Raw genomic sequence first — 19,878 nt, 5'->3', positions numbered from 1 at the left:
ATTGGGAACCACTGCCCTATGAGAAGTGTATACAGTACCGCACCATGGTCAGATATAAGAATAGGCAATATCTGTGTGGACACAATGCATCCATCAAGTTGAGGAGAAACAAAAATATAATCAATTCGAGAATATGTTTTATGGCGGGATGAATAAAAGGAATAATCCTTAATGGATAAGGTTACCTTGTTCTGCTTAAGATAATGTAAGCATTTAGCCCGTTTTACTTTCGAGTTCAGACCTCGGACATTCCATGATATCAATATTAAATCCTGCACCACTCTACCAATTCTTGTAATGGGGAAATGAACGGATACATTTGCGCTTTAACGTGACACTGCATGTGGTGAGACCACAAAAAATAAAATAAAATAAAAAGCACTTTCAAATTCAAGAAACAAAAGATCCACTCTGACAAACACCTAAACTCCCAACCGGGAGAACTTTTAACCGTTAACAACTGAGGCGGCATAACTTGCCTATCTCTGTCTTTGGTTAAACTCACACACACACAAAAAAAGAGAGAAATACTCCGCGTAGCTCCTTGACCGTGACGCGACCGTCCCAGGCCCCTCTAACTCAGATCGCTACATCAAACTGCTTGTTAATGAACAATCCACAAATGTTTCGAGCGCTGATTCTCGAAGTCCACCAAAGTCTATGACACAGATTTTTCACAGTGCATGACCACTCTCAGCATCAGCAAGTGCGTCAAAGTTGTTACTGCATTCCGGGTCTTCACGAACAGCATTCAGTTTACTGGCTAGAAAATTTTCGGCGTCCGAGGGCGAATGAAACTCGTGGACTTCTCCGCCGTCCTCTCTAACCTTCAAGACGGCAGGATAAACCAAGAAAGGATGATAGCCTTTTGCGTAGAGCTGTTTCTTGATCGCATCAAAGGCTTTCCGTCGGGAAGTCGTCTCGGGGCTGTAATCCGCGAAAAAGTACAGATTCGACCTGGCATGGGATGGAGGAGATTTCAGAGCCCTGGCCTCTCGAAGAATTTTCACTCAGTCGCCGTACCTCAACAAGCAAAAGATCAGCGTGCGCGGACGTCCACCGGAGCCAAGTCCATAGATCCGATGTGCCCTCTGAATTTCAACTTTACGACCGGCTAGTGCAGGAAACCATTTGGTGAGGTTTTCTTGGAGAAACCCAATTGGGTCAGAACCTTCAGCACCTTCTGGTAGATTCACGAGCCGTAAATTGAGACGTCTGGCTCTGTCCTCTTGGCTTACAATTCTTTCTCGTAGTTGACTGATTTCTCCGCCGTGTTCAGCTATATCCTTCTTCACAGCGCGGAGCGAGACATCCATGGCGTTTTGCTGCATCTTTAAGGTGTCGGAGACTTCGGTCTGCGCTTTCACATCCTTTGAAAGCTGTTCAATGGCTGAAATAGACGTCTCGAACATCTCTTTCATCTGCTTAAATTCACCTGACAAAACTTCCTGAACAGTTTCCTTTACCACTTGCTTCATCATATCACGCATCGACGTCTCTTGCTGCTTTAGCGCCAATAACACAGCCGGGTCCGTTTGGTCTTCCGATGGGTCTTTGGCCGGAGTTTGAGTATTTTTAAGCCTGGTAGTGTATGATTTTAGATTCATTTGTGTGCCCGCACTTGTCTTCTTGTTTTCAGAAGCCATTATCTATTTTTAAAATGCCATAAATTGTGTATGACATAGGATCACCATTTATTATGCATAGATATGATTAATATTTATAAACGATAAATTAATAAATAAGATTAATTATAATATATGAATTAATCTGTCTAATAACGTCTACAAATATAATAGTTACCTGTCTATCAAGCTCTGACAATGTATGGAAAATTATATTAAGAGATTATCTAAAAAAACAAAAAAAACAAACAATAGGCCTAACGTTATACCTTTAAAAGCACAGATTTGTCTGTCATGGCACAATGCTGTAAGTCAGAAGTCCACAGCGTGAACAAATGAAACTGTGCAGTTCGCCTTACGTTCATCATTAGTTACAGGACAGACCCACTGATACCTTTTTCCCATTCAGATATCTGGAGAGATGAGTGAGCTCAACATGTTTTTATAAAACTGCGCATTACGCCTGTTTATGGCGCATGTTCTCCAAACTGTCGCTATGGGGAAAAAAGACGCTAACATGCAATCACGCGCAACTGAGCTTCTCTAATCTTGTAAAAATTGATTTCATTAATTACTATTAGTATTATTGACACTGAAAAATCCATATTTGTTTATTTACAGTGTTCGTACACTTTTTCCAAGGTCAAATTCAAGCACTTTTCAAGCACTTTCCAGGTCCATTTTAAAGCTTTTTCCAACACCTTACACTACCATAAATTACATACCTATACATAGTTAAAATTATTATTTAGTGTTTTTATCACATCAAAAGAGATTAACAGCCAAATGTTTCATAATAGCAGAAGGCTGCACGATATTGAAGAAAAATGAGATATGCGATAACTCATTAAATAATGCGATATTCAATATGCGATACGATAATGCTTAAAGTGTGTCAAATTAACTTAAATTATCTTTAACATATCTTTAAAATGATATAACCTACACATACGTGTTTCACATTCTTTTTGTGATAAAAAAATATCCCTACAACTTCAAGACAGTGAACATCAGTATTCTGTAGCATAAGAAGTGTTATTTTAACATCACTGGGGTTTAGGGGTTCAGGTTATCCTACATTAGATTTATTTAACAACAGAAACTGATTAATCAAATGTAAAAATAAACACTGCTTAGTTTTAAATATTTTTACATGAATTACATGAATTAAATATACTGATTCTTATTAAAGCTACAAAAGTTAGCCTATTCAGCCAAAAGCAGTGAGTGATTTTCTTTGTCTTTTGTTCATGACCCCAGTTATTGCAAGCCGTTGCGATATGAAATTATGCATATTGTAATATATACATTTGCAATATTTCGATATATTTTGCAGCCCTAATATTTAAGTTAAAGGGATAGTTCACCCAAAAATGAAAATTCTGTCATCATTTACTCACCCTCAAGTTGTTTCAAACCTGTAAGAATTTATTTTTTCTGCTTAACACAAAAGAAGATATTTTGAAAACTGTCAGTAACCAAACAGTTGATGGACCCCATTGACTTCCATAGTATTTTTTTTTCTACTATGGAAGTCAATGGGGTCCATCAACTGTTTGGTTACTGACAGTTTTCAAAATATCTTCTTTTGTGTTCAGCAGAAAAAATAAATTCTTACAGGTTTGAAACAACTTGAGGGTGAGTAAATGATGACAGAATTTTCATTATTGGGTGAACTATCCCTTTAATCACAAGTTTTATTCTTCAAAATGTATCACTAAGTATACAGCCTAAAGCATATGAATAATATACTTTTCATTATATTAATGTCCAAATATTGCTTACCATATAATGTGATTTATAGGCTGTAAAACTGAATTAATTTCAAATATGAAGACTTAGGATTTGAACAGAAATATTTGACAGGCAGGCCTTCCCGTTTTGGGACACATTCTTGATATAGACAAGGTTTGAACAATATCTGAGTGCACAGGCACCTGCCTGATAAATGTATTTCATTGCCAAGATGTCTTGGGCCAAGACATAACGTTAGCTAATACATTTACTGGAATAGAGCAGTGTAAATATTGCATAGGGCCATCCTAAACCTTACAGTAACAGTATAGCTGCTACTTCTTATGACACTGACTGATTTCTGTTCAGCAATCAACGACTGTTGTTATACACTGGGCTAACGTTTGCAGGTTAATTTGCACGCTACAGTTCTGTAATTTTGGCAATGTTCACTGCATATTCCACAAATGAACGTGACATAACGGACATGCAATACTTACATTACATTATCACACCAAGTACTCTCAGGCACTAATGGCCCTTTCAGATAGGACGCGGACCGCGCTACGCTATGAAATGAAACCGATATATTTCAATGGCTTGCGCCGCGCGACTCGGACCAAAGCAGAGCTCAGAGAGCTCGCGCGCACGCCGCGGTCAAAGTTTAAAATAGTTCAACTGTTGCCGCTGCGTGGCCAATAAAATATGGAGCTTATATTATGACAAAATGATTTGAATTTGAATTGTGTAAATTTGAATTATTTGCAAGTGTAATCTTACAAAATTGTATTTTAGGTGGTAGTTTAAATAGTTCTGAATTTGATTTTTTTTAAACGAATATTGAACATTTGAAATTTAACAAATTGAAATGTTTTTATGGCTGAATTTTATAGACATGTATTTTCAAACAGCTAGTTTTTTTGTTCTGAATTCTTATACTGCAAATATTCAGTTTAAAAAAATACAGATTCAAGTTTTCAAGATGAAGAAATTCGGAACTTCAAATTCAGTTTTCTAAAATTCAGTCTCAAAAATTCAAACTCAAAAATTCAGATCTTACAGAAAGTAGGTCACAGGTCATCCACAGGGAAGAGTAAAGGATCTCAGATAAGTCGAACAGAGCATTTTGGCTGCACTGCAGTAGTTTTCTGCCGCAAACGCGCTGGTGGTTCAAGAGAATCCGTGTATCTTTCGTTCAGTCGTTTTTTTATTTAATATTAAGAGTAGAAAAATGAGAAAACAGCTTGAGTATTAGATTTCTAATATTCTAGTAGCCTAATAATAGTCCGCTGCAGCAGTTGCACGGAGCTTACAAAACTTAACGCGTGTATTACAACTATAGGCTACATTTAATTTTCTCATCAAACAACTAGACTAATAACGAATGGCTCGGTACAACAGAAGAGCCTAGAAAGGGCTTTTTCTCTGTGTAGATCAGCAGTTGGTCTGAATTTGCTATAACCTATAGCCTATTTTCCGGACTGTATAGGCTAAGTCACGTTTTATCATGAAACACGCTGTGATTTATTCCAAAGTGACTCAGGCATATATAATGCATTTAACGTTAAATAATCTAAATGTTGACTTTCAAAATTAGGCGCGCCAAGGAGGCTATTCGCTGTATTTTGGTTCATTTTTGGTTTGCGCCAGCAATATCTTGAAGGAGACCGAGACGCGCTAAAGCAGCGCATCATGTTGTTTTATTTATTTTTCAATGGCATGAAAGTCATTGTAGTCATTTTGAATGTACACAAATAAAAATATACATTTTACTGTTTCGAATGACGACATATTATCTGTAGCCTATGACTATAAATAACAGAGTATTAAGTTATTTCCCAGCAGTGGAACAAATCCAAGTGATGGCGCAGGCGCATCGCGCTCTCACACAACATAGTATCAGTTCTGGCGTTGCTTCATATCGCAGACTGCTCATTATCAAAATGAAACTCAGTCAACCAAACATATAAAAAGTTATTCTGCCTAATTTAATTGGTCTGTTGTACAATATAAAGGGCAAGCTGTGCCGTACACAGTCCTACATTTCCCTTGCTGAGAAGACGCTGATTTAGCCTATACGTGTATTTTGGGACTCGACTGAAGTATGACGCTTTAAAATTATTATTAAAAAGGATTCTTTAGCTATTATTGATTAAACACTCACAGAGCTTTTCTGCAGTTGATCACAGCTGGTACCAGTCTTCTTCTACCCTCATCTGATGTGTTGTATTTCCTGGGGTTCAGCTCATCCAGCGCCTCCTCTGAGATCTGAAGCATGTAGGAGATTGTAGAGCAGTGAGACGGAGAGAGAAACTCCCCTGAGTGTTTGTCTGATTTCACAAACTCCTGAATCTCTCTGGACAGAGTCTGATCTTTCACTTCCAGCAGACAGAGGAACAGATTGATGGATTGATCAGCTGAGAGAGGATTAATATTCTGCTCATCTTTGATCTTCTGTTGAATGTGCTGAGTGGTTCTCCTGATGCTCTCTGAGCTTTCCTCTGTGTGTGTCAGTAGATCCTGTAAGAGTCTCTGATTGGACTCCAGTGAGATGCCCAGCAGGAACCGCAGGAACAGATCCAGCCATCCATTCTCACTCCTGAGGGCTTTATCTACTGCTGATGTTAGTAGATCATACAGAGGGTCAGATCTGTAAAATCTGAATTTATCCAGAAGCTGCAGTGGTTCCTTGTTCTTGATCATAAATGAGTAAAGCACATATAAAGTAGCGAGAAACTCCTGAATGCTCAGATGAATGAAGCTGTAGACTTTCCTCTGATGAATCACAGATTCCTCCTTAAAGATCTCAGTGCAAATCCCAGAATGCACTGAGGCGTCAGTGACGTCTACGGCGCTCTCAATCAGGTCCTCCTCATAGAACATCACATTGCCCTTCATCAGCTGATGGAAAGCCACTTCAGCAAGTTTCATAATCGCTTCTCTGTTGGACTGCAGGAGTTTCTCTGGATCTCTCTCTTCATACTTCTGATTCCTCACGTTGATCTGAATCAGCAGGAAGTGGATGTACATTTCAGTCAGAGTTTGAGGGATTTCTGCACTCGGATCTTCTTCCAGGAGCTTCTGAAGCACAGTGGAGGAGATCCAGCAGAAGACGGGTATGTGGCACATGATGTGGAGGCTTCTTGCTCTTCTGATGTGTGAGATGATTCTGCTGGCTTGATGCTCGTCACTGATTCTCTTCCTGAAATATTCCTCCCTCTGAGGCTCATTGAATCCCTGAATCTCTGTCAGACGGTGGATGTATTTGGAGGGGATCTGATTGGCTGCTGCTGGTCTGGAGGTGATCCAGATGAGAGCCGAGGGAAGCAGATCTCCTTTAATGAGGTTTGACATCAACACACCCACTGATGAAGTCTCAGTCACATCAGAAACTTCCTGAGCGTCTGAAAACATCAGTGTGATTCTGCTTTCATCCAGACCATCAAAGATCAACACAACTTTACACTCCTCATAAATATTTGAGTCCAGATCTTGAAGTTCAGGATGAAAGTCCAGCAGAAGTCTGTGAAGACTGTACTGATGATCTCGGATCAAGTTCAGCTCTCGAAATGGAAGCACAAACATGAAATCTACATCCTGATTGGCTTTTCCCTCGGCCCAGTCCAGGATGAACTTCTGCACAGAGACGGTTTTCCCGATTCCAGCTATGCCTTTAGTGAGAACAGTCTTGATCTGCTCTTTCTCCTCGCGTCCTGGTTCAGGAGAGGCTTTAAAGATGTCATTGCAGTCGATTGGAGTGTCTTGTGAGTGTTGTGTTCTGGCTGTTTTCTCCATCTGTAAAACCTCATGTTCTTCTTTCACTCCTTCTCTCTCTCCCTCTATGATGTAGAGCTGTGTGTAGATCCTGTTCAGGAGGGTTTCATTCTCTTGGAGATTCAGTCCCTCAAATAATCTCTCATACTTGTTCTTCATGCTGGTTTTGTGTCGGTCTTTGACTCTCTGTAGTTCATCATTCACTGGTTGAGGAGAATCTCCAGTCTGATCATCTCTATCCACTACTCTGCTGAAACAACAAAAAAGGCACACAAAAACAAAACAAAGAATATATTTTAAAAATAAGTTTAAATATATAAATAAAATAAAATATAGTAAATCAATGCAAATTTAAATCTTCATTTCATTTCATTTCAATTATTTATTTTAGGACAGTGCACATTAATCAACATTACTGTAAATGTGCCAGTGTTAGCCAGCAGGCTAATTTTCAACTGTAGTCCATTGGCAAGATGTTATACTAGGCACAAGATAGCTAAAAAAGAACATATTAATCTTGTATTTTCTCTGTGTGCATTCGGTGTGTTTTTGAGTCTCACATTATTTGTTTCCTGCTAGTTTCACTGGAGCAGTTAAGGCCCTATCTCAATTCTATTTTATAACCCTACCCTACGCCTACCATACCCTACACTGCCCTACGCATACCCTACCCCACACTACCCTGCCCTACCCTGCCCTACCCTACCCTGCCCTACCTTGCCCTACCCTGCCCTACCTTGCCCTACCCTACCCTACCCTACCCTACCCTACGCCTACACCTACGCTACGCCTACACCTACGCTACGCCTACACCTACGCTACGCCTACACCTACGCTACCCTACCTATGCCTACCCTACCTATGCCTACCCTACACTACCCTACGCCTACCCTACCCTGCCCTACGCCTACCCTACACTACCCGGCCCTACCCTACACTACCCTGCCCTACCCTACGCCTACCCTGCCCTACACTACCCTGCCCTTACCCTACACTACCCTGCCCTTACCCTACACTACCCCTACACTACCCTACACTACCCTACCCCTAACCTACCCTACCCTACGCCTACCCTACACTACCCTACGCCTACCCTGCCCTACGCCTACACTACCCTGCCCTACGCCTACCCTGCCCTACGCCTACACTACCCTACCCTACGCCTACCCTACACTACCCTACCCTACCCTACGCCTGCCCTATGCCTACCCTACACTACCCTGCCCTACCCTACGCCTACCCTACGCCTACCCTACACGACCCTGCCCTACCTACCCTACGCTACCCTACACTACCCTGCCCTACCTACCCTACGCTACCCTACTCTACCCTGCCCTACGCCTACCCTACCCTGCCCTACGCCTACCCTACCCTAACCCTTGAAACAGAGTGAGTTAGGGGTGAAAATTTTACTGTAAATATGAACACAAGATTGCATGTAACATACAACAAATAATTATTTGTCGTTTAAGTACTTATTCATGCCAAAAAATACTCTCCTTGTTCGCTTGGGCAGCCATGCTTAGGGCCCTATGAAATACGCTTTTGTTTTTTATGACATTAAAAACCTTTGGCTTTGGGAGTTTATATTTTTTAACCCTCTGGGGTCGACAAACGCGCCGGCGCGTTTTGCTGGGTTTTCTTCACATAGTAGCACAATAAACTTAAATTTCTCCGTCATTTATGGTCATACAGATAAAGGAAATATGAAAAAAGAATCTGTGATATTTCATCTCATTTATGAGCCATATACCTTTATAAACATTTAAGTGTGTACTTTTAAATGATCGGATTCAAACTGAAAACAAATATTCTCTGTTTAAGTAATTTGTATAAAACCAACAAGATTACAACAATTATTTTTAATTTGACCACGCCCACGCGCGCAAAAGAGATTCACATGCAAATCTCCACATGGAACGCGAACGCGCTCATTACCTCAAAAACAAAGCACCAACAAACTTCAAAAGTCTCTGCTTTTCGTCGAGTTTGAAAGACGTGCCGTGAGCTTACATTGGATTTACCTCAGAAGAAGAAGAACGTGATTTGAAGACAAGAAAGATGTAAGGTAAGAAATTATGGTAACCATAATGTTTCATATTTTGGAGCGAGCTCTGGTTTTGAATGTATCGCGATCGCGTTTGAAACGATCGCGTTTGAAAAGCAAAACGCACCAAACAAAGGCTTCATGTTTTTACTATTATCTCATTTCATATCATCATAACGAATGGAAACATTTGAAGTAACATATGATAATCAATAGATTTTTCTCTAGCGTAGTTGTTACTGAAATCTTTTGGAAGATTTATATGCTGCTATAGGTTATTGTTATTATTATTTTATGCAGCACTGTGCATAGCCTATGCTTACAAGGCACAACAAACCTGGTGTTCATTATATTATATATTGTTGGAAACATTTGTGTGTGTGTGTATTCTGTGAATTTTAAAAAGCAATTTTAACCAGAAAAATCTATAGTTTCTCTTGATATCAGTATGTTCACTTTTTTTTTTTCTTTCAGGGACCAGATGCCACTGAGTCCTGCTGACTTCAACATTCACATGAGTCTCTGTATATGAACATGGTAAAGTGAAAATCAAACACCTTGGAAATGAAAGGTATGTACAATGTTTTTAGGAATGGCACAAAGGTCTCTGTCTTTGGATGATCATTTTTTGTGTATATTTGGATTATGTTGTGTTGTAAATAAATCCAAACAATCAAAAAGCCATTCTTTTTTAAACCTTCTCATTCTTTGTGCAAGGTTGCTCAGAATGACAGGGCCTGATAGCTCCTAATAGGGCCATTAGGGAGTGTCTTTGTCTTTCTCAGGTGTGAAAAGCTTACATATTAATGAGGTGATCACGCCCCTTCGCATAAAGCTTTCTCACACAAAACACGTCTTAGAAATTTTAAATCAATATATTGTCTTCTCTGAATGAGCAGTCAGGGTGATTTTCACATAGTTTTGGAGCAAATATTCTAGGCTACGTGATACAATTTTCAAACGTCTTGTGAAGAAATTATCAGTATGGGTTTCATGACCTTATTTCAGTGACAATTTTTTTTTGTATTTTCACAAACCACGCATAAATGTCATTATATCAAAACTACAAACTTTTACATACATGCTGCTGATATATTATTGTAGCAGAATTTGTGCTGAATACAGTGTAATCAGACTTTAGCCATGAAAATGTCACAAGTAACAGAAATAAGCACAAATATCAGAGCATGTCAGAACACCTCCAGGGCCAGAAAACAGCTCAGACCCCAGAGGGTTAAATGGATAAATTTACTGTACATGCGACTTCAAGAATGATGTATTCATTCTCGCTTTTAAACTCTTTAATTAATGTTTCAGACTTGCATACTATGGTTAACCAAAATCACACGTGTAGCATGTTTTGTCTCTATGAACTCCAATTTTCATTCCACATTTGTTAATTTACATTACATTTTGCTAACTTTAGTTCTACCAGCCGTTTCATTTATTATGAGTCAGTCTGATGCCTCTAATACTGGATTATATCTCACCTGGGGTCAGAAGTCACTGCTTCATCACTGAAATGAAGAGGAGCTTCATCACTGAGGTCAGAGGTCACTGCTTCATCACTGAATTTAGGAGGAGGACCCATGGATCTGTCACTCTTCATAGACACACAGCTGGGTTCTGGAGATGAAGATCTCTCTCTGCTCTCTCTGTTCTCCATAATGAGAAACTGACTTCACACCTGCATATAGAAACACAGATAACAAATCAAACATGACAATATATATACATTATTTCTTAAATGATTATTTAATTTTTTATTATTATTATTATTACTTGACAATATTATACTTTAAAAAATTCAGATAATTGCAATAAGATGATAATAAATAAATCCCAGCCGGCACATGACCGACCTTCAACGTTGAAATAATGTCAGTTGTTTCAATGTTGAAACAACGTTGATATAACGTTTAATGCTAAATGGTTGAAAAAGGTTAACAAAAACACTTCTAAATCAACGTTAACATTTTTACAAGATCTGTACATTGAAACAACGTAATGTCTTCAACAACATACAACAGAAACATCTGCCTTTTAAAGTATTATTATCATCATTATTAGTATTTAATTATATTTTGATCATAACAGCTCTTCAATGTATATGTTAAAATATAATTATTATCAATATTATCAATAATAGTTTCACCCTCAAGAGAGCAGTGCAGCAGAAACTTTTTGCCTTGCGTGATTTTGTGTGGATTTACAATTTTGTGTGCTTGCCTAACAGTTTACCATGCATTATTACATTTTTATTCATACAAATGAAAACACCATTTGACCAATTAATTAAATAATACAGACTGCAAATTAAACTAAATAAAACCGTTACTGTTTGAGTCGGTGTGAGCAGAGCTGCTTGCATTACTCAGTCGGACTCAGATTATTTTATATCTGCCAGTTAAATTCTTATTTTGGATGAATTTGAGTTGATATGTCCATGAAGAACCAAAGCTGGAATATGAACAGAGGAAGGGGTCGTACGTGGTCTGTAAAAATACTGGTGATATTAGATAAGAAACATTTTTCAGTCTTTAACAGTCTATGTAACGTTATGTTCCTGTCCTTAACCCAGGGTTGCCAACTCTCACGCATCTGACAGTCTCAAAGATGACAGAACTCTGTTCATGTTGTGTGAATGTGTTATAATGGCAAACATTTGTACAATATAAATACATTTTAAGAATGTTTAAAGGAATGGTAAAAAAAAAATCCTGCTTATTAAGGACTTTTCAGTGAATAATTTCTTCTTTCCCCTTCAGATTCTCCAAGGATCCAGCTGATTACTGGCAATCTGGTGGAGGATTTCTCTTTAGCTGCTACATTTAGCTGCACTGTCACTTCTGATACCGATTCACTGACCTTTTGTGATATGTTTTGATTTGACTCAATTGAATAAAAATGTACTTAATTTAATTAGTACAATGTATAGTTAGGATTCTGAATTAAAACAGTGTAATGTTTCTCCACAAATATTATCAGAAATATACGGAGCCCCCAGGGGTCAGGCGAAAATTGTTAAAACAATATAAACCTGCATTGAAAGATATAAAGAACAACAGACCACAACCCTCTCAGCTCAACACCACAGTTTGTTGATTTCTTCATCTGTTTCAAAGATGAAATCATGACCTTATGATGATAGTAACCGTAACTGACACATGGAGTAATATAATTTACATTTTTTCAATTCCACCTTCGGGCTCTGAAGAACGGCTTGTGAATAAATGGTTGATATTGTAAATTTACATCTGAATACATCAAATATGTGTTTTAGAATGGTAGTGCTGTATACTTTGTTTTCAACCAGACTAATTGAACTGTAAAGTGAAAATATTGTACATGATTTATTTTGTATTCAGTGTTTTCAGTTTTCAGTGTTTTTGCTTTTATTTATAGGATAGTACAGAGAGCGGACAAGAAGTGAAGAGGGAGCGAAGGCATCGGAAAGGACCTCGAGCTGGGACTCTGTTGGTTCAACGTCGACATACAACCTTTATTCACCCATTTTGAAAGAAGAGACGGTGAAACAACGTCACGATATCAACAGTGAAACATCACGATATCAACGGTGAAACAACATCACGATATCAATGGTGAAACAGCATCACGATATCAACGGTGAAACAATATCAACAATGAAACAACATCACAATATCAACAGTGAAACAACGTCACGATATCAACAGTGAAACAACGTCACAATATCAACAGTGAAACAACGTCACGATATCAACAGTGAAACAACGTCACGATATCAACAGTGAAACATCACGATATCAACAGTGAAACATCACGATATCAACAGTGAAACAAAAGTGAAACAACGTCACGATATCAACAGTGAAACAACGTCACGATATCAACAGTGAAACATCACGATATCAACAGTGAAACAAAAGTGAAACAACGTCACGATATCAACGGTGAAACAATATCAACAGTGAAACAACGTCACGATATCAACAGTGAAACAACAGTGAAACAACGTCACGATATCAACGGTGAAACAATATCAACAGTGAAACAACGTCACGATATCAACAGTGAAACAACAGTGAAACAACGTCACAATATCAACAGTGAAACAAAAGTGAAACAACGTCACGATATCAACAGTGAAACAACATCACGATATCAACAGTGAAACATCACGATATCAACAGTGAAACAAAAGTGAAACAACGTCACGATATCAACGGTGAAACAATATCAACAGTGAAACAACGTCACGATATCAACAGTGAAACAACAGTGAAACAACGTCACGATATCAACGGTGAAACAATATCAACAGTGAAACAACGTCACGATATCAACAGTGAAACAACAGTGAAACAATGTCACGATATCAACGGTGAAACAATATCAACAGTGAAACAACGTCACGATATCAACAGTGAAACAACAGTGAAACAACGTCACAATATCAACAGTGAAACAAAAGTGAAACAACGTCACGATATCAACAGTGAAACAACATCACGATATCAACAGTGAAACAACATCACGATATCAACAGTGAAACAACAGTGAAACAACATCACGATATCAACAGTGAAACAAAAGTGAAACAACGTCACGATATCAACAGTGAAACAACGTCACGATATCAACAGTGAAACAACGTCACGATATCAACGGTGAAACAACAGTGAAACAACATCACGATATCAACAGTGAAACAAAAGTGAAACAACGTCACGATATCAACAGTGAAACAACGTCACGATATCAACAGTGAAACAACATCACGATATCAACGGTGAAACAACAGTGAAACAACATCACGATATCAACAGTGAAACAACGTCACGATATCAACAGTGAAACAACGTCACGATATCAACGGTGAAACAACAGTGAAACAACATCACGATATCAACGGTGAAACAACAGTGAAACAACGTCACGATATCAACAGTGAAACAAAAGTGAAACAACGTCACGATATCAACAGTGAAACAACGTCACGATATCAACAGTGAAACAACGTCACGATATCAACAGTGAAACAACAGTGAAACAACATCACGATATCAACAGTGAAACAACGTCACGATATCAACAGTGAAACAACGTCACGATATCAACAGTGAAACAACGTCACGATATCAACGGTGAAACAACAGTGAAACAACATCACGATATCAACAGTGAAACAAAAGTGAAACAACGTCACGATATCAACAGTGAAACAACGTCACGATATCAACAGTGAAACAACGTCACGATATCAACAGTGAAACAACGTCACGATATCAACAGTGAAACAACGTCACGATATCAACAGTGAAACAACATCACGATATCAACGGTGAAACAACAGTGAAACAACATCACGATATCAACAGTGAAACAAAAGTGAAACAACGTCACGATATCAACAGTGAAACAACGTCACGATATCAACAGTGAAACAACGTCACGATATCAACAGTGAAACAACGTCACGATATCAACAGTGAAACAACAGTGAAACAACATCACGATATCAACGGTGAAACAACAGTGAAACAACGTCACGATATCAACAGTGAAACAACAGTGAAACAACATCACGATATCAACAGTGAAACAAAAGTGAAACAACGTCACGATATCAACAGTGAAACAACATCACGATATCAACAGTGAAACAACGTCACGATATCAACAGTGAAACAACAGTGAAACAACATCACGATATCAACGGTGAAACAACAGTGAAACAACGTCACGATATCAACAGTGAAACAACAGTGAAACAACATCACGATATCAACAGTGAAACAAAAGTGAAACAACGTCACGATATCAACAGTGAAACAACGTCACGATATCAACAGTGAAACAACGTCACGATATCAACAGTGAAACAACGTCACGATATCAACAGTGAAACAACAGTGAAACAACGTCACGATATCAACAGTGAAACAACAGTGAAACAACATCACGATATCAACAGTGAAACAAAAGTGAAACAACGTCACGATATCAACAGTGAAACAACGTCACGATATCAACAGTGAAACAACGTCACGATATCAACAGTGAAACAACGTCACGATATCAACGGTGAAACAACGTCACGATATCAACAGTGAAACATCACGATATCAACGGTGAAACAACGTCACGATATCAACGGTGAAACAACGTCACGATATCAACGGTGAAACAACGTCACGATATCAACGGTGAAACAACATCACGATATCAACGGTGAAACAACGTCACGATATCAACGGTGAAACAACTTCAATATCAACGGTGATATCGGCTGCGCTGTTACACTACGCTCACACTGTTTATTTTTTCATATCATATATCAATTTGTATATTCGTTTATTTTGTTTTTTTCTTTATTCACAAATGTATGACTTTTGGAAGTACAATTTGGTCAGCTAGTTCGTATTAGAACAACTGATTATCGTTCTACAAGAGGCGCATTAAGACAAGACTGTATCATACCGCTTAGACAAAGTAAATTTAGTCAATCTGCTTTTTCTGTTAAAGCTGCACAAGAATGGAATACTATTCCAACAACTATAAGAGATCTAGACACATATGCTTTATTTAGGATTCAATTGAGGAATTGGTTAATCAGTACTCAGATCTGTCAACACTAGAATCTTATATCTGCTGGCCATCCTATTATTGTTTGTATTTTGTTGAATTGTTTTAAATTGATCTTAAATTGTTTAAATAGATGTTTTATTGTATTGTGTAATTATTACATTTTCTATTATGTATTCTTAATCATATTTTCTTTAGGTTGACTTGTAACATCTTGTCCAGGGACTACGGATGAAAAATAGCCCTTGGCTAATTCTGGTACATTTACAGGAATGTTTTTATTAATGTACAATGTCCCTGTCAAACTAAATAAAGCTAAAAATAAAAAAAATAAAAAAATAAAATAAATTTGATTACCATATAATAAAGCTGAATTAACAAAACCTTCTGTCATTTTTACTCTTCAAAGTGTACACTTGCAGGTGTAGATTATAATTCATTCACTGTTAGGCCCATAAATAATAATAATGATAAACAATATTTATAAAAGTATATACATATCTAACATCTGACTAATTAAAAATTAACCACAAAATATTACATGCTAAATGGGCATAAATCTATATGTAAAAAAAAAAAAAAAGAATTGTCAGAACGTCGTCTCTCAGTTGCTGAATGTCTCGCAATAACAACAATTCTGCGTTTTTACAATGTTGCGAGATGTAGACAGCGACGTTGCCATAGTAGAAATACAACGTGCCGAATTTCGACTCCCTGCCAGAATCTGACTCCCCTTGGCGTGCACGCGCATGACGTCACTTCACTAGCGGCGGCGGTCTTTTTTAACGCTCTTCGCGGTAGTTTCCATACGTGTAATTCCTGTCAGGAATTTTGGATTAAGAGGTTTTTTTATTTTTTTTTATTTCTCTTTATTAACGGTTGTTTTGAAAAAAGTGTTCAAAAAGAAAAAACGAAGCAAATATATAAAACCTTTGTCCCTTTTACGGATTAACAATATATAACCATATGCATAACCTACAGTGACACAAAATCACTATCATTTTTAATCCAACATTTTAAACAAGTCTTACAATGGGGAAAATGATCAATGAACATTGGATGGACAAAAGAAATAGTGGAATACTGAGCTATTTAAATTGATAACGGGTCATTCATGAGAGAAAAATGCATTCGTGTATCAAGATGGGCGTGACTCACCGCCACATCAACAAGAACAGGACAGCACTTCCTGGGCCTTTATCCTGACAGTAGGTATAAGGGAATTGGCCAAGAGAGGATTTTCCCTTTACCACTAATGTGCTGACCACATTCACCACTCACTGATGGAAGTCAGTTACACAGTAAATACTATATGCACTTGTTAGATTTACATATGACAGAGTATGTTGTTATTTCTATTAAGAACTAATGCTCTATCATGAACTGCACATGGTTTCTCAATGCCAGTGTATCAGCTGTAATCTCAAGCTCGTATCAGCTGACTCACGTCTCTTCAGGGATACAACGCCTATCACAGAATCCATAAGGTCCTTCAGTATTATCAGAAGTTATTGTGTTTCTCAGCAGCTAATGACCCTCCTCCACCCCCAGCTCCTCCTCTCGGCCAGTCAGAGTTTGCTCTTCTGTTCCCATTTGAATCAGACTAATTTCTCAAACTATGTGTTAATAAATGTAGTGAATTGCATGGATGTGCAGGGAGGTCTAGCCCAGAACAGAATCAAACCAAACCAAACTGTCAATCATCACTGACGATGGTCCTGACAGGAAAAGAAAAAAACACTCAACATTCAGGCTGATACATTATGACTCTTCATATCTAATTTTAAATGATTATAAACAAAATTTGATAACATGATCCCAACAATGTTACATAAAAAGGTTACATATATATATATATATATATATATATATATATATATATTTTATTTTCTTTTTTTGGAATTTATTCAATTTATTTTTTTGATTGCACTTTTATTGCAGTTTTCTCTAAAGTGTTTCTGCTGTGGCTGAATTGACCCAAAACAGAACAGAAATAAAGTCTATAAAATATAGTAAATAATTGATGTGTAAATTATAATAGCACAGATTGAACACTCGAGTGACACCTTAGAATGTGGACTGAATACACACTGCCGAAATCCTGCTCTCCAACATTACAGGCTCCTCCTGCTGAAGCTGAGCTTTTCTGCAGAGATCCTCCATGGAGAAAGAGTCATCAGAATGAGTTCATGTGTCTCAGACCGAGCAAAGCTGACAGAGAACGATTTCGGCAGGAGCTGGGGTCACTCATAGGCTATATGCATATGGTTATAATAATATGTTGTTAATTCCTAAAAGGGACAAAGATGTTCATATTCGCTTCTGTTTTCTTTTTGAACACTCAGTACCATTTGTTCCTTAAGCGAAAGATATGCAGTCTAGAGAAGAGAGCTGCACTAGCTCATATCAGTTATCTCCATAAAAGAGGTTTTCAAACCTTTTTTTCTTCCTCAGCCATGAGATCTAATAAACCGTGTTTTTGTTTGTTTTTAGGCAGGTGCACTGTATGGATGTACTGATTAAGGAATTATTTATTAATTCATATTAATATTATTTAATTCACCCACACAAATGTACTACTGTACCTATAGATAAATGTGTGGAGGGAACAGAGAGACTGACATGGAAATTAGTGAACCCAAACGAGTTTAATGAAAAAAATAACATAGGCTAGTTAAAAGAACGAAAAGTTCAAAATAAAACAGGGCAAAACAACCATTATTAAGGAGAACTTAAAAATCACTTAATCAAGAGTTCCTGACAGAAATTACACGAGTGGAAACTTCCAGCGAAGAACATTAAAGAGACGCTGCGCTAGTGAAGTGATGTCATGCGCGTGCACGCGAAGGGGAGTCAGACTCTGGCAGGGAGTCCAGATGCGGCACAACACCTGTTCGTAAATGTCTGAATTGCTGTCTGAAAAGTAAGCCTGATCAGCCCTAAATTACTGATAGTTGGTCAATCTAGTTCTTAAAACACATTCTTAATTTAGCAGCTCTGTTTATGAAACTGGCCTCTGAAGATGAACTTGTCACCTATGCGTCACAACTCCCTAAAATGACCGTTAAAATATGATAGCGATCAGAAAATATTCTACGATAATATGACATGATATCAGAAGCTGATAAATTAACTTACCGTTATGGGATATTTATGTCAGTTTTTAAGTCCTCGAAATGTGAATTTACACTTCTTCAGAATCGAGTCTTTGGACTCAAAGGTGTTTCCTCAGAATCGCGCATGCGCAGGAGACCTCAGGTGTCAGCAACAGATAAACCCCGCCCATCTCTCTTCTTCTTCTCTTAGTGTTTTTAATAAAAATAAAAAAAAGCAAAACGTATGTATAGAATTTTTTAATCCTTTTCTTTTTGGATTTAATCCCCTGTAGTTATCCCCTGTCTATTTCTTTTTCTTTATTGTTTTTTTTTTCTGTTTCCTTTGATGCTATTATGAATCTAATAGATAATAATTGAATACATTGTGATCCTCTGTATGTGTATGTTGTTATTGTTCTGTTATGCAATAAAAAAATCTTTTCTTACTTTTGGGGCGGGTTTCAGTCTATGTTAAATGTGTTTAGCGCCACCTACTATACTATAATGACTTCCTCAATCTCTAATTACATTCTACTGATTAGTCCAGTCTCATGAAGAACTGCATTAAAGCCTTTCCTACTTCCATCTGCTTATGCAGTATTTCTGTTCATTTCTCTACACTTCATTAAGCTATCATTTCTTTCAATTTAATTATTTCTAAATTAATGTTTTTGCAATTAATTCATATACTGTATGCTGCATGAAAAATAGCACATTACAATCTAGTAAATATGATTTGTTTTATTCCTATTTATGAATGTTTATCTATATTGTATTTAATTGGGTGTTTTCCTTTTGATTTGATTTATTTATTTCTGGATCCAGACGATACAAAACAGCAATCCAAAGGATAACATGCTAAAGTAAAATACTTATTTCCAGCACGGTCCTTGGTGTTACACACAAGAAAACAATAAAAAGACAAACCAGATTAAAAAAATACATACAGTATGAGGAGGGGGATAAAATCACATCATTAAAAAAAATAATAATAATAATAAAAAAAGAAACACTGTAAAAAAAACTCTCCAATTTA

The 19,878-nt window shown here is 37.5% G+C and overlaps 1 protein-coding gene across 2 annotated transcripts in view; it reads right to left on the bottom strand.

The window, feature by feature from the left end:
• The window catches only part of LOC307168023 (NLR family CARD domain-containing protein 3-like), a gene marked incomplete at its 3' end in the record, with an annotated part of 45,665 nt that extends 26,700 nt beyond the window's left edge, over positions 1 to 18,965 (bottom strand). Inside the window, exons 1-3 of one of the 2 annotated variants that reach the window (XM_079887523.1) lie at positions 18,886 to 18,965; positions 10,671 to 10,867; positions 5,524 to 7,380 (exon numbers count right to left, since the gene is read on the bottom strand). In XM_079887523.1, coding sequence (XP_079743649.1) covers positions 5,524 to 7,380; positions 10,671 to 10,846 — 2,033 coding nt within the window. In that variant the 5' untranslated portion in view covers positions 10,847 to 10,867; positions 18,886 to 18,965. Of the gene's footprint in view, positions 1 to 5,519; positions 7,381 to 10,670; positions 10,868 to 18,885 lie in introns of those variants that run through there. The other variant, XM_079887524.1, reaches the window with a different exon arrangement.
• Between the last annotated feature and the right edge of the window lie 913 nt (positions 18,966 to 19,878).

The sequence above is a fragment of the Squalius cephalus genome, assembly GCF_949319135.1.
Source record: "Squalius cephalus genome assembly, chromosome: 12".
In the NCBI taxonomy this organism is placed as follows: Eukaryota; Metazoa; Chordata; class Actinopteri; order Cypriniformes; family Leuciscidae; genus Squalius; species Squalius cephalus.
This window is presented reverse-complemented; position numbering and strand designations above follow the sequence as displayed.